This window comes from Sceloporus occidentalis, unplaced genomic scaffold, assembly GCF_023333645.1.
Source record: "Sceloporus occidentalis isolate IW3139 unplaced genomic scaffold, rSceOcc1.0.p SCAF_5, whole genome shotgun sequence".
Lineage (NCBI taxonomy): Eukaryota > Metazoa > Chordata > Lepidosauria > Squamata > Phrynosomatidae > Sceloporus > Sceloporus occidentalis.
The window spans coordinates 116,894,747-116,911,169 of record NW_028316985.1 but is presented as its reverse complement, the minus strand read 5'-3'; the positions used below and the strand labels follow the sequence as shown (position 1 = coordinate 116,911,169).

The window sequence follows — 16,423 nt, the reverse complement described above, 5'->3', positions numbered from 1 at the left end:
AGGCATTAAAATAACTTTGGAAACAAACCAACAAACCCAATTGGGCAAATGTGCCACCCTACACTTCAAGGAACAAGGAATGTTTGGCCTTTCAGAGGTTTTGGACTATAAGCTGTCTTGGATGAAACCGATTATCTGGACCCATTATCCCACAGCGGGATATGGAGTTGAGACCGCCATGGTTGTCTTAGTCGATGATCTCCATCTGGGCATTGACAGGGGAAGTGTGACCTTGTTGGTGCTCTTGGGCATCTCAGCGGCTTTCAGTACCATCGACCATGGTATCCTTCTGGAACGCCTGAGGGAGTTGGGCATCGGGGGCACTGCGCTCCAGTGGTTCCGTTCCTACCTCTCGAGCAGATTCCAGGTGGTGCAGTTGGGAGACACTTGCTCCTCTAAGAGGGAACTGACATCTGGTGTCCCTCAGGGAGCGATTCTGTCTCCCACCTTGTTTAACATTTACATGAAACCACTGGGAGAGATCAACCGGAGTGTTATCAGTATGTTGATGACACCCAAATATGTTTCTCTGTGTCCCTGACTGATTCAGTGACTAAGGATGAGGTCTCTCTTCTGACTGCTTGCCTGGAGTCGGTAATGGGCTGGATGAGGGAAAACAAACTCAGTTTGAATACAGAGAAAACGGAAGTACTTGTGATAAGTTCCCCAGGCCCGGGGAAGGAAATGTATCCACCTGTCCTGAACGGGGTAACACTTCCCCTGAAGGACGAAGTTTGCAGTTTAGGAGTACTTCTGGACTCGTCTCTACCGTTGACATCTCAAGTGGATGCAACGGTCAGAAGTGCTTGCTATCAACTTCGGTTGATATGCCAACTGTGACCCTACCTGGGCCAAAGGGCCTTGAAACTGTGGTACATGCTCTGGTAACCTCTCGCTTAGATTTCTGTAATGCGCTTTACATGGAGTAACCCTTGTACCAAGCCCGGAAGCTTCAGCCAGTACAGAATATGGCAGCCAGATTGGTCACTGGTGTTTGCAGGTTTGACCATATAACACCTATTCTGAAAGATCTGCACTGGCTGCCTGTTCGCTTCTGAGCACAATACAAGGTGTTGGTTATTACTTATAAAGCCCTACATGGCTTGCACCCGAGTTACTTGAGGGACCGCATCTCCCCATATAATCCGCCCCGCACACTCAGAACAACTGGGAAGAACTTGCTGGAAATCCCACCTTCTAAATATGTTACTACATCCCAGATGGCCTTCTCAGTAGCAGCCCCACAAATCTGGAACAGTCTTCCTGAGGAGCTCCGCCTTATCACTCCCCTGGAAACATTTAAAAAGAGGCTTAAAACCTTCCTCTTCTGTCAAGCCTTCCCCTCTGGAAAATGAAGTTGTGTATTTTGATCCCATTGACTCTCTGCCTCACCCTATTGAATGAGTTTTAGATTTGTATAGTGTATATTGTATTACTGGTTTTTATCTATTTTTATGATGTGTTTGTAACTGGTTTTAATTCTGTGTAAACCGTTTTGATCTTTTGGAAAAGCGGTATATAAATAAAATTTATTATTATTATTATTATAACTCCCACAATCATATAACATTGCCCATACTAGCTAGGGCTGGTGGGAGAGGACCAAAAGTCCCCCATCCTTGCTGTAGCACTTACATCTGAACAATGCGTAGGCATATGGTTATGCTTAACTGCACCAGGGAGATGGGAATTCAGTGGCAGCGCTTAAAGCCATGGGGGGCCTTGCGTTGTGCACCTCTCATCTGAGACATTTCTTATATCTCTGGATTAGATTAATTTCAAATGTAGATAAAAATTCTGTGTTATAAATGAGGCTATTGTCTTGGTAACTACTCATGAAAATCACTATAATAATCTTGCTTGTCTTATTTCATAGGTAGACAATGATGTGCCCCCCAGATGTTTTGAATTACAAATCCCATAAGCCCCGGCCAGGCAATGCTTGCTTTAATGGATTTTAATAGTTTGCTGCTGAGTTTCAGCAACATCATTTGGGGTGGGGTAGGGGTGGGTGGGATGAAACACAGCCTGAGAAAAATGGCCTTCCGAGTTGCACTAAATCGATATATTTGCATAATCCTTACAAGTAGCAGTAGAAACACAAGTTTCATGTTAGGTCCGCTAACAGAGGAAGCTCTTGGAAGACAGGCAATTGGGCTAGCTGGAGAATAGCATTGGTCATCACATAATCATTATATATAAAACTGTCTCACTTCTTCTGCTAGTTTATTCTCCAGAGAAATGCTTACTGACATATGATATTTTGTTTCAGGGTCTTGCTCCCATGAATAATTATAGTTTTATTATGAAATGATTAAGCTAAATGTTCTGCACAGCTGTTGTCAGAGGAAGCTACTGCACTCTTTGTTAGAGATACTTAATCTAACATTGCTTCAGAACATTAAGCACTACAATATTAGTAACCAGACAAAAGTCAGAAATCAGAAAGCCCAGCACCTCTCTGTCTGGACAGGCTTAAGTGAGTCTCCTTCGTGTTCCAATTAAATAAGCTCTCACAGAATTTTCCTGTATTGTGGCACATAGGGCTGAGGTTACTCTGGAATTTCAGCAATGAATGATGCCTGCTTAAATCTTGAACAAATTATTGTGATTTTTTTTTTAAAAAAATGTTTTGAAGAGAAATCAGTATGTGGTGGCTGTATATTCTATGAAAAGGAAAAGTCCTGTGCCAGAAAGATCAAATGAATATCTTTGTTTTGGACATTTAAAAAAAGGAGGAGGAGTACCCCATTTTTGGCAGAATATGTTAAACCCATCTATATGCCAAAGGAGGAATGGAAAGCTATCTTATTCATGAGAAAATATCCAAATGGTTCTCTCCAGTAGCAAAGTCCAAGCTGCCATATGAAGAAGCACCAACTCTGCATATGCTGGAACAGAATTCTTTCTAAGGGCTTAAACATTCCAGTGTCCTCATAATTCATCCTGCCACCATTGTTAAGCATGCCCTGGATGCTGGATCTGAATAGGCACTTGTGCTCAGGCTCCTTCAAATTCATCATGAATTGCAAGTCAAGTACATTGGGAACTCAACAAATCACAAGCTGCAGTGTTGTTTTCTTTTGCTGAATTAGCAGATCAGGCAGACTCCTGAGTATTCCCATTTGTTCTTTAGGTGTCACTACTCACTGGGTCTACATCAACACGCTGAATCTTACTCTTCTGAACTTGATTTTCACGGAGCCTGGCTTTCATCAGTGGACTTGGACATACTGTGTTTTGGATTACTCTGAACAAAAACCTATAATGTAAGGAAAGATTTAGATGAACTTTGTAGGCATGAAAATGTTTCAGGGATGTACAATTCTGAACAAAAGCAAGAGTCTGGAAATCACAAGTAGGATCTGATATAAAGGAGAGTCAGACTTTCAGATGTACAACAAAGTTTTTCTTCCCCCCAAATTTAGTCCAACATGTTGTGGCTCAGAAATATTATTATGGCTACCTTTTGGGCTGTTAAGGGGGAGCGAGAATGCAATACATGGACAGACTACAAAATATGAACTGATTAGGTAAAAAGGTTTCTATTCCCATAGGCCTCATATTAACTTACACATGAAAAGCAATCTATAAAGACAATGGAGATTATTGCATGGCCATTTTTGCCTGATCCATACACGGAATGGGATTGGGCCAGAACTGGGGAAAACGGGTTTTATCGCACATGAAATTACTGTTGCGCTACTGCCTGACCATCACCCGTCCCTGAGCTGCGCTCTTCTGGCTGATTTTGGTAGTACAGAAAGCTTCCGTACTAACCAAAATCGCTGGGAGAAGTGCGGCTGGGGGATGGGGGATGATCAGGCAATAGCACAGCAGCAATTTTGTGTGTGATAAAACCCGTTCTCCCTGTTCTGGCACGATCCCATCCCGTGCACGGATCGGGCTAAAAATGGCCATGCAATAATCTCCTATGACAATAAACCAAATAGAGTTATATGCATATAAACAGGCCAAGATCTCTCTTCCAACCTCAGGGCATGATGAGATGATTATTTACTCACTGGGCGTGGAGATGGAAAGATGGCATTGCTAGACTGGACAGAGGGCAGGAGGTGCCCAGACAGTGTACTCAAGAGAAGACAGCTAATGTTGCCCTTTGGATCTCTAGTGGGGGGGGGGGGTGGCTGGCTGAGGATTTAGTAAGATGATGCCAGTTTTCTTTTCCAACTCAGGCCAGGTAGTGCCAACACCCCCTTTGTCCAGCAATGTGAAAAACTGCCTGGAGGAATTTCATAAAAAGCATGTCTCCTATATTGAAAATGGGTACTATAGATTGAGTCTTCCTTAACTGGAATTCCAAAATCTGAACTTTTCCAAAAACCAAAACTTTTTTCATGGGTGGCTGAGATTGTGACATCCTTGCTTTCTTATTGTTCAGTGTACACAAGCTTGGTTTCACAGACACAATTATTTTAAAATATTGTACAAAATTAACTTCAGGCTATGTTTATAAGATGTATATAAAATATATATGAATTGTGTGTTTAGACTTGGGTCTCATCTCCAAGATATCTCATTAAACTCCATAGTAGAAAAATTAAATCTAGATCTTCATTTTAAAAAAGCCGAGGCAGAGGAAGAGGAAGAGTTCCACCCTTCGATATCCAAATACAGTGGTGCCTCGGGATACGAAATACCCAGGTTACGAAATTTTCAGGATACGAAAAAAACCCATAGGAAATTATTGTTCCGGGTTGCGAAAGTTTTTTCGGGTTACGAAAAAACTTTTGGTGCTTTTCTGCGCGATTTCACACGGAATCGCGGCTTTTCCCCATTAGCGCCTATGGGAATTCGGCTTGCGAAAGCCTTTCGGGTTACGAAATTGACAGCGGAACGAATTAATTTCGTAACCCGAGGCACCACTGTAATTTATTTTCTCTACAGAGGAACATCTCAATAATATTAAGAACAAACAGTCCCATGTTCCTTTAGTCAATTACTTTATAGAACATAATAATTCCTTTAAGGATTTAAATTTCTGGATGCTGGCTGACACCCCCCGCCCCCCCATGATAAAACTGTGTTGCCAAGCTGCAAAGACTGAAACAGCCTTGATCCACATACAAAAGCCTGAAAGTGTATAGTTCTCTGCCTCCTATTCTGAAAACTACTAGTTACCACTCACAAGATTAGAAAAGTCTAAATGTCTGATACCCAGTGTTTGAAAACACATATACCATACAGCTACACTCAGCAGCTGGTCAACATTAGCTCTGGCTCCCCTGTTGATTTTACAGCACACCTTGAATTTATTGCGCTTTCAAGACAAAGGACCTACAACATAAGTACATATTTGTGGCGCTTTACAGAGTGCCCAAAAAGGGTGCTCTGCCGACGCCCGTGTTTGTTGCACCAGGGAACCACAGTGGACAAACCACGTGATTCCCTGGCGCAGCGAAAAGAACACGCAAAAAGCGGGTTTTTTTCAGCGCAGTTATGACGCCACAAGGCGCCAATGGCACACTTGCGGCATCATAACCGTGCTGTGACGTGCGGACGCTAAGTGTCTGCAACGTCAAAATGGCGGCGCCTATGTAGAATGGGTGCCACCATTTTGTACGTACTAGGTACGTACTAGGGTTAGGGCGTCCGGAAATAGTAAGTACTATTGGCGCGTCTGCAACGTGCCTATGTACCCCAAAATGTCTGGTTCTGAAGCAAGAAAATACCTTGGAAGCAAAGCCAATAGTGTCGTGATGACACAAACCAGATAAAATGTTGGATTAGTCAATTGTCTTTGTATAACCCAGTATGGATTGGCTGGTGGGTTGCAGAGGACACAGTTAGCTCCAAAAGTCCCATTAATGGAGAAGAACAAAAAGATGCTACCAGCAAAAACAGAGATGGGTATCACAGTCTGAAATAAAGAGAACAGTGAAATAATCTGAATGAGATAACATTTGCATCAATTTCTAAAGACCCTAAAAGACTCAGAGAGAAACACTATGTAATATTATTCAATTAATTAATTAATTAATTAATTAATTAATTCATAGCCCACCTTTTTGTAGGTATGAGGCCCAAGGAGACTTACTATTTGAATTAAAACAGAATATGATTCAAACAACTGACAGTACAAAAGTTAAAAAAGAAAACAAGAAATCATATTAAAACATTAACTTTAAAAGTTTTTTTAAAAATATATTGATGATGGTTAAAAATACAAATACAACACACTTCAGCTGAAAGGCCTTCTGCAACAGGCTACTGACATGCAAAGACTGGGGTAAACAGGAGGTTTTTGCCTGCTAGAAGACAGAAATAAGAGAGGGGGCTGACCTAGCTGTCCCAGGAGGGAATTCCACAGTTTGGGAGCAGCAGCCAAGGTTCTCAGACAAAACATGCCTCTGACATGGTGGTGGGACTGAAAAAAGCCCGCCTTTGAGCATCTTAGAACTTGGATAGGCTCATATTGAGAGATAAGCATCTTTTCTAGATAGTCTGTACACAAGCCATGTAAGACTTTATAGGCTATATCTAGCCAGTTATGCCCAGAAACAAACTGGTAGCCAGTGAAGTTGTTTAAACAGGGAATTACATAATCCCTGTAACCACCTTGTTACCCTATATGGCTCTCTCCCTTGTTAATATCAAGAAATATTCTGAGATTCATGTCTCCATGACCCTACATGTGGAAGCCATGAACTTCAAGCTAGAGGTCACATCGGCTAGCTTAGAAGTTGCCAGGGGGATGTGACTCACTCACACCTATCAAGAGATGAGTGTAGCTTGCATCCATTGTTCTGGGTCCTAGTCTCTGGAGCAGCAGAAAACAAGCTTGCTCCCTCCTCAATATGACATCCTTTCAAACATTCTTGTTTAAATATTTGAAGGGATGTCATATTGAGGAGGGAGCAAGCTTGTTTTCTGCTGCTCCAGAGAACAGGACCTGGAACAATGGATGCAACCTCCAGGAAAAGAGATTCCACCTAAACATTAGGAGGAACTTCCTGACAGTAAAGGCTGTTTGACTGTGGAACACACTTCCTCTGAGTGTAGTGGAATCTCCCTCCTTGGAGGTCTTTAAACAGAGGCTGGATGGCCATCTGTTGGGGATGCTTTGCTTGAGATTTCCTACATGGCAGGATGAGGTTGGACTGGATGGCCCTTGCGGTCTCTTCCAACTCTATGATTCTATGATAGCCTATCAAGGGACAATACACTAGTTTCTATGCTGCATTGTTCCTGTCTGGATTCCCATCAAGGAACAAAACACAAATTTCTGAGCAATATTTGTCTTGTCTATCAGGTCCTGCGGGCTATCTAAAGCAGGAATCTGTCCAATTGCATTCCAATTCTCACCTTGGAAAAGGTGATGGTTACCTCATACAATATGGACTATTGGCCAATGAAATATCTGGACTTTGCCCCAGGCTAGAAATTTCCCATTTAAACCCCTATTCTTCTTTTCCCTGTGGGCTTGTTCAGTCTGCTGGGAGAAACTCTGCCAGTTTTTCCTTTGCTAGCTCCCTCGGTCCCTCACCAACCTATGCTGGCTGGGAGCGACTAAGTCCCGCTACCCAGCTCCAGATTCCTCAAGAGGAACAACAGCCCTTAGGTATAGTATTTTCCATTAGAAAGGCTATTTCTGTTCCATTCTAACACATTTATTTCTCAGCTTCTTGTGTGCTTGTGTGAGAATGTGTGAATGCTGTGTGTGTGTTTAATTCCTTTAATAATAGAAGAATTTGCCTCTGCAGTTCTTTGCCTCCCACCTCCGTAAACATAGAGATAATATTCCAAGGCTGATGTAACCTAGCCATATATATATATATATATATATATATAGAGAGAGAGAGAGAGAGAGAGAGAGAAACCTAACCATAATTGAGCTAAATTAATATTCCCCAGACCTCTGGGTTACAACCTCCAGCCAGCATCCAGCCAGCAACCTGGCTGTAGCACTTTGGACGCACTGCAGTTTCTAAACAGGGTTTAAAGGCAGCCATGGCTTGTTCCCACTATCAAATATAGCAAATTGCAATTCGGTGCAAATGACCCTCGTTCCCATTTGAAACCGGTTCCTGTCACGATGTGTTCAAATCCTGTTGTGATGAAGAGAGGCAAAGGCAAAAGAACTGGTTTTTCCAGAAACTAGTTTAAAAGAGGTTCTTTTAAAAAGAATCATTCCAAAGAGTGGGAACAAGTGGGAACGACAAATCAGAATTGCAGCATTCTGGAGGGAGGGACTAATGGCAGAGGGGTGTTTAACATCCCTCTCCATTTTTTGGGAGATGTCATCCTCCTCCCCCCAGTGCTGCCTTTTCATTTATTGGTATGACTTTTGGTTGCTTTTTTAAAAATAATAATAAAATTAATCGATGAAGTGATAGAATAGTTTAGCAACTGCTTGCAAAGGGAGGTGTTTTTTTTTTAAGTGGCACTAGCAGTGGGGATGAGAAACATCCCCCCCCCTGCAAAAAAAATCGTTTTCACTGGGGTAAGGAAAAGATCCCCTTTCATAATGGGAACAAGGGACCTTTTAGAATCGCTTTCCAACTCAGAGGAAGGGAGAGTCAGGAACCGAATTACCCTCCAAGTAGGAATGAGCCCATAGAGTATTTTACTCCAAACAAAAGGTAGCCAAGGCATGTGTTACTTGGTCAGATCTGACATCTCAAGGAATGGGCTGTTAAAACAGCATTCTTTAGATGTAGGGTTAGAATGGAATCCCCTAGCTAGCACCATCTTCTGAGCCTTTCAAAGAAGTGCCAGAACCACTCTAAAACAGTGCCCTTAACTCCTATCCCAGAGAGAAGGCTCAGAAGGCTACCATGGTTGATGATATTGAAAACTGCTGATAGATTTCCCATGACATCAAGACATGCTGAAACACGTATCAGACCAGAGATTTTTCACAGCAGAACACACTTCCCTTGCCATTGGGTCACCCATTGAGGGAACCAAAGCTGTCTCCTTCCCATATGCAGGTTTGAAGCCAGACTGAAATGCATGTAGATAATCCATTTTATCCAGGATCCTTTGGAATTGAGGGGCCACCACATGCTCCAGAACCTTGCCCCAGATAGAGATGCTGGAGACTGGTGAGTAGTTATCTAGTGTAGTCAGACTCAGGAAGGTTTTTTTCCCCCAGTGTATTTTTTGGGATAATTTATTATTTTGTGCCCCCCCCCCCAAAAAAAAAAAGTTTCACGAGTAAACATTATCACAACCCCTTTACCCTTGAAATGTACATTTGTGGAAAAATGCAAAACAAACAAAAACCATCCATTTTTTCTGAGAGAGGCAAAGGAGTAGAGTCCATATCTTTTGATGCAGAGCATGGCAACTGCACTTCAGTTGCACCCCATAAGGGCTTTAGTCTGTTCCAAGGAGTGGTCCCATTCAGATACAAACCACTTGGATGTAGCTCATTGGAAATATTTCCTTGCAGCCCTGTGAGAAGGGACCCATCGCCACTAGGGTGTGCAATATATCAATTTCTGCATTTCAGATGATAAATTAAACTAGTTCTTTGTCTAGCTTTTAACTCTTGTTTATCACACATTCTTAATGGGAAGAACAAAGCAGTAGTGAACAGGCTGTGCAAATTTGGCCCATGACTGTGGTGGGAATCAAGCAGTTCTCCAAGGTTTTGTTGGGTGACAAGTCCCATAACCTGTAGCCAGCACAGTCAATGGTAAGGAATGCTGAAGGTTGTTGTTAAACAACATCTGGCGTGCCACATAGCGACATCCCTCTCTGTTAATAAATTGTGACCCAAGCCTGTCCAAGAATAATCTATGAAATCAATAATGTACTTACCAGAGAGTTACTCTCAATCACAAGGTGTAGTATTATGATAAAGAACATGGTAGTGTTAAGAGGACTCCCAAAGGAATAGAGGTCTATATCAGTGTTACGGAATACCTGCAAAAGAACAATTATTTAAATTTAATGTATGCTATGCTTATTTTTCCAATAAAGTCCACACAGCACAGGTGACAGAAACACTACTGTTTTCTTTAATACACAAAATTCTAATGAGTTTTATGAATAAGGAAAAAGTTTAAATAATATGCGAATAAGGAAAGCTTTGTGTTGATTTTAAAACAAACTTGGAAGAACCAGGAAGAACAAGTGGGCTATTTGATACTTACACAGTAAGGGATAAAAAAGCAGACTAGGCTTTGGTAAAATGCATCTAACAAGTTCATTGCAAAAGCTAAACGCCCATATGGCTGAAACAGAAACAGGAGAAGCACAATGTTAGTACAATGATAGGCTTTAGCCATTTTGAATAACTTGCTAGATTGTTTGCCTGAATCTCTGCCTAGTGAACTTCTAAAAGTGATGCATTGTAGGCATGGAGAACATCATGATGTCAGAATTGGATCTCAGTTTTCAGCAAGAGTCTAAGCCAATCTGCTGCATGCCAAATCACATATGAGAGATTCAAAGGAGAATATTCAAGACTACTTGTCTAATTAACAATGTCTAATTAACAATTTGAAAATCTCTCTGATAGCCTTTTGGCTGAAGAACGGGGTATAAAATAATAATAATAACAACAACAACAACAACAACTTAGTATACTAACATTTCTGGCATATGAAAATGCAACCTTTAAGCTGAGACCAGAGCTTGGAAAAGTAGTTTTTCGGACCATATTTCCAAGAATCCCCCCTAGCAAGAATGGTCATAGGCTTCACCTAACGCTTGGTCCTGTGAGCTGCTGTCTAAACAAAAGTATCTTCTAAACTCTGGAGATTCTGTAATCTATGCTGACCAATATCTAAAGCTGATGTCCTGTGCCATTTTGGATAAGTCACTTCACAATATCAGATTTATTTTCTTGATACTTTTATTCAGTTAGGAGCCCTTCCCAGAGAGTTTCAAAGTGACTTTTACAACCTGTTTGGTACACAGTATGGAATAAGGCTCTCATTTCAGTTGAACATTCCCTCAGACAAGCTGAAGGAAAAAAAACCCAAACCAAATAAGCAATAGTCAGCGTAGCAGCCAGGGATAACAGGACATCCATGAAACGACTGTCTTGTGCCTAACTCACTTGCTTTCCTAAGGCCACCTTGATTCATCAGCCTAGGGAAGAATAGCGCTTTTCATCTCCACATTACCATGAGATTATTTAAACAACAGGGAATGTGTCTGAACATTCAGATTCAATGGGCCTGGAATGCACATCAACTGTCACACATTTCTGAGTCAAGAAATACCTCATTTCTTTGACTAGCTTTGTAAAGTTCTGGATTGTGCATGAGACTTTCTGCAGAGACATCTTTGTCTACCACACCAAAAATGACCGGGGGTACTGATGTGAAAAGAAGATTAAAGAAAATCAAACTCCAGTAGTCAGTCATGGGTGTTCCTGAAAATCCACAGAAGAACTGGAACCAGAATAGGAGGTTGACATAGGCCTGTTAGGATCAAAAACAAGGATTAAAAACTTGTGGCATGGAGTGAGAATGGCTGTAGGAAGTCAAATGTTGTTTACAGTAACCCACAGAAATGCCAATGCATACTTTAGCTAGAAACAGCCAGCTCCTTCAGCCAATCTGGGAATGAGAGGTTGATACTTATTATGAATGAGCATTCTAGGGAGGACTGAAGAAGCCACTGCTACCCAAGGGCTGCAAAGGGGGAAAACCCTAAACTACTTTATTACTGCTTCTGTCTGACCTTTCCTTCTGAATTATTTTCTGTTGATGATCAAGGCTATGTAATAAAACTGTTGATGGAGAGAGAAGAGTAAATGAGTAAATGGAGTAAATGGATTAAGAACTTTCGGTCTCCTGCCTTGATCAGCTGATGCAAGGGAATAACCCACTAGTTGTGAATTGCTCCTTCAGCTCTTCTAGGATGATTATCCACGGTAAGGATCAACCTCTCATTCTAACACTACAAACTGAGCTGCCAGACACTGCTCCATTCCACTCATCTCATGCTTGTAAACAGTACAGAGTGCTACAGATGCCTAGTATTTTTCAGTACTAAATTCCTAAATCCATCCAGTTTAATATTAGTGTGGTAACAGGAAGAGACAACAACTAACAGTAGCTCAACCTGTATGGAAATATTATTTATTAATTTGTTTAAACATTTATATCCCACATCTGGAGATCTAAGGGCCCAAGACAATTGATAAAACACTTTAAAAACAATATATAGGACAATTTAACAAAAGCAAAGCAGAACTCACAATCTGAGTCATGATTATTAATTCTCAGACTATTTGGTTAACCATCACATTTGAATTTGATGCAGAAATAAGGTCAACCCCAGTGCCAATCAGGGCATTGCATTGTCCCTGCTTTCTTGGAATATCAAATGGTTACACAAATTCAGTATAGTTCATCTTATTTCAAGCCCCAAAGTTGCAGACTATCAGCTCTCCACACACTTAGGATATAGCCACACTGCAGAAACAAAGAAGTTTGATGCTACTTTAACTGTTATCACTCCATCCTATAGAATCTGGGGATTTGTAGTTCAGTGAGGTATTCAGCTTGGTGTGTTAGAGAGCTCTGGTGCCTTGCCAAACTACAATATCCATGATTCTGCTGGATAGAAGCATAGCAGTTAAAGTGATGTCAGACTGCTTTATTTCTGCAGTGTGGATACACCCCTAGGACCTGACTACATGGGCCAAATAAACTGGCCTGCTCCAGCCTTTGGGCAGGGAGACTGGATGACACCCAGCTAAAAACCTGAGTATGGCACAAACAGACCAGATGATATATGGTCTGCTCAGTGCCAGACCCAGGTATATCCTCAATAAAATGGGTTTAAATAACTCCTATTTGCTCCAGATCAAGATCAGGAGCCCTCTCTACTGCAATACTGAGCAGCTGTTTAAAACATATCCTGGCACAGCTGCCTGGCATGGCTGTGGCTGACTCACATCACTCTCTCTGAGGTTAGGTCTGAATTACATGGCCAGTCATGTGACAGAGGCAAGGCCACCTTTTCTGACCTCAGGAATGAGTGATGTACTGCTGCCATGCTGGGCAACAGAGTGGGACATCCATGTGAACAGCTGGATAGCACTGGAACAGAAGGGCCCAAATAATAGCAGGAAGTCAGGGCAGCTTTGGGGCCAAGATATGCTGGCTGTCCCTGGTGTATCTTGGTCAGTGCAGATAGGACCTTATAATAAGGGGTAAGTTTTTATTTGCCCCAATAAAACAGGTATGTTTTTCAGGAGTCACCACATGGGTACTAAGTGTCTCTATATTTAATTTATGATCCACTGAAGGTCCCTCCAAAGTCTTAATGTTCAGAAGAAAACCCAGCAGTTCAAGTTCATCATTGTAGCTGGCAAGACCAGCCTGTCTCTTGAGCATTTTTCAGTGCCATTAATGACACAGAAAGATTCTGTTTAAAGGCTTAAATAACGGTGCCAACATGTCACAATTGCTTATTAATGCTGACTGATGGCTTTTTGGCAGGGAGCACATTTAATAGATTGTAAATGCCTCTGGAGCACTGATCCTTAACCCAAACAGATGGCCAGATTCACTTTCCAGTGCTACACTCTGAATACAGAAATCTACTCATCTGTTCCCCGTTTCTTCTAAGTATTAAGGAACTGTTCACCACTCTCAAAAGTCTCATGTCCCCTGTGGGACCTACATACCAAATTCTTGTAGAAAAAGTAAAGGATCATGTTGGCCAGTCGGGTGTAACACCAGTGACCGTGAACAAACAGCAGCTTTTTCAGATGCTTGAACTGAGCAAGTGCAAAATCACTTGCCAACACAGCCTGAAAACAAACAAAATGGAAGTGAAATACAGCAACCAGGTCCATAGCAAGGGTATTATATAAGGAGCTTTAACTGAGAATTACAGTGGTCCCCCGGGTTACGAAATTAATTCGTTCCGCTGCCCTTTTCGTAACCCGGAAGGCTTTCGCAAGCCGAATTGCCATAGGCGCTAATGGGGAAAAGCCGCGATTTGGTGCGAAATAGCGCCGAAAAGCACCAAAAGTTTTTTCGTAACCCGAAAAAACTTTCGTAACGCGGAACAGTTTTTTTAAATAATTTTTTTTCGTAACCCGGGAATTTCGTAAGGCGGCGCATTCGTATCCCGGGGTACCACTGTATCTGCCACTTGGGCTCCATCTTTCATCTCCAGAGAAACCAACTTCATACAAAGCCTTGTTCATCACTAAATGCAGGCTCATTTAAGTTTCACACACACACACACACACACGCACACACCCCTTCACATGAAATGTACATGAAATAGGAGAAACAACACAGTACATAAGAATACAGAAGGCCACAGCTGTTGCATTAAGAAACTTAAATGAGCCTGTATTTAGTGATGAACAGGCTCATTTAAGTTTCTTAATGCAACAGCTGTGGCCTTCTGTATTCTTATGTATTGTGTTGTTGTTTCTCCTATTTCATGTACATTTCATGTGAAGGGATGTGTGTGTGTGTGTGTGTGTGAAAGGGAGGGAGGGAGAGGAAGAGAGAGATTGAAGAAGTTTGTAAAGGAAAGAAGAGAAAAAGAGAAAGAAAGGGACAACATTTTCCTTGGTCAATTAATCATCAATGCTCCTCAAAAGAATATATTCCTAACAAACATAGGCATCCAGACTTTTTTTGTGAATCTTGCTTGTAGCTAAATAACAGGGATGATGCCTCTCCTTCCCAGCAGTCCCTGGAGCTTCATGGGCTTGTGGAAGGGTGGGAAGAGCTCTTCAATCCGAGAGCAGATTGACTGGCTACTTTGGGGATGATGTTTTAGGCTGATCTGATTGAATATAACTATAGTCATGTCGGCCTGGGGAGTGCAAAAGTGTCTGCATAAAAGCAATGCCGTTCCTTCAGGAAGCACCTTGCCCACCCACCTCCCTTTAAGAAGAACTCCTCATTATGTCTTTGTTATGCCATTACATGCCCGTATCTGTCACAACGTTTGGCAGGTTGGGCATAGGATCAGATATAACTGGAGGAGATGGGCCTGCATACCCATCATCTCTGGTGCTAAAGTGGTCCCATTAAAGCACCTTGGGTTGAGTACTGGGGGACATAGCCAACTTGCAGAGGTATCTTTCTTCAGGCCTGGGTGATGGGGGAACCATAGAGTGGCTTTTCCCTATATGGAGTCCTAGTTATGTAACCCCATATTCCCTCCAGCATTTGGATTGGCAGGCAGGGAGTTATGAGCCAAAACTGGATCGCCCAATTAATGAATCTGTGGCTCATGTCAAGCCAAATTTTCCAGCTGTAATCAATAAAGGTGAACCCTGATTTTACTTCAAGCAGATGCATTTGGATTTTCATTGGAGTGCTCAGTCCTGAATTATTGCCAGAGGTGAAAGATAATTTCAAATATCAGTTTCATGCCAGAAATCCACCTTCTAGCTTCTCCTCTCCTGGAGAAGAGGCTGAACCAGCAGAGGATCATGGTATCCCATATTTAGTTATACATATAAATATGTATACTAGTATATTTGCAAAGATTTCCATAAGTGTAATTATCTAGCATATATAATTCAAATATCATATCTTGATTTCAGTAAGGCCTTTAACAAGGTTCCCCATGATATTCTTGCAAACAAGCTACTAAAATGCAACTGTTAGGTTGATTTGTAATTGGTTGACTGGCCAAATTATCCTGGAGAGAAGTGACCAGTGCTATTCAACATCTTTATCAATGACTTGGACGAAGGAATAGGGGGTATGATTATCAAATTTGCAGATGACACCAAATTAGGAGGAGTAACTAATACTCCAGAGGGCAGGATCAAAATTCAAAATGACCTTAATAGATTAGAAAGCTAGGCCAAGACTAATAAAATGAATTCCAATAGGGAGAAATGTATGGTACTGCATTTAAACAGAAAATGAAATGCATAGATATAGGATGGGGACACCTGGCTGAACAAGACAACTTGTGAAAGGACCTAGGAGTCCGCAAGTTGAATATGAGTCAACAGTGTGGTGCAGCAGCTAAAATAGGCAATGAGATTCTAGGCTGCATCAATAGAAGCATAGTGTCTAGATCAAGGGAAGTAATAATAATAATAATAATAATAATAATAATAATAATAATAATAAATTTTATTTGTATACCGCTTTTCCTTAGATCAAAGCAGTTTACAGACCAATCAAACCGTTACAACATATCATAAAATAGATAAAATGCAAAATACAAATTATATAAAATCTAAAAAACAATCATTCAAGAGAGTAAGGCAGAGAGTCAATGGGATTGGGAGTGCACAACTTCATTTTTCAGCGGGGAAGGCTAGACAGAAGAGGAAGGTTTTAAGCCTCTTTTTAAATGTTTCCAGGGGGGTCACAAGCCGGAGCTCCTCGGGAAGACCATTCCAGATTTGTGGGGCTGCCACTGAAAAGGCCATCTGGAATGTAACAACGTATTTGGAAGATGGAATTTCCAACAGGTTCTTCCCGGATGTCCTAAG

The 16,423-nt window shown here is 41.6% G+C and overlaps 1 protein-coding gene across 1 annotated transcript in view; it reads right to left on the bottom strand.

Moving 5' to 3' along the window:
* Positions 1 to 2,060: 2,060 nt before the first annotated feature.
* The window catches only part of LOC149312704 (phospholipid-transporting ATPase VD-like), an 80,858-nt gene continuing 66,495 nt past the window's right edge, over positions 2,061 to 16,423 (bottom strand). The window contains exons 19-24 of the mRNA XM_089525194.1: positions 13,622 to 13,747; positions 11,202 to 11,402; positions 10,125 to 10,205; positions 9,790 to 9,894; positions 5,694 to 5,881; positions 2,061 to 3,262 (exon numbers count right to left, since the gene is read on the bottom strand). Of these exons, the coding sequence (XP_089381320.1) occupies positions 3,133 to 3,262; positions 5,694 to 5,881; positions 9,790 to 9,894; positions 10,125 to 10,205; positions 11,202 to 11,402; positions 13,622 to 13,747 (831 nt within the window). The 3' untranslated portion in view covers positions 2,061 to 3,132. The remainder of the gene's footprint in view (positions 3,263 to 5,693; positions 5,882 to 9,789; positions 9,895 to 10,124; positions 10,206 to 11,201; positions 11,403 to 13,621; positions 13,748 to 16,423) is intronic.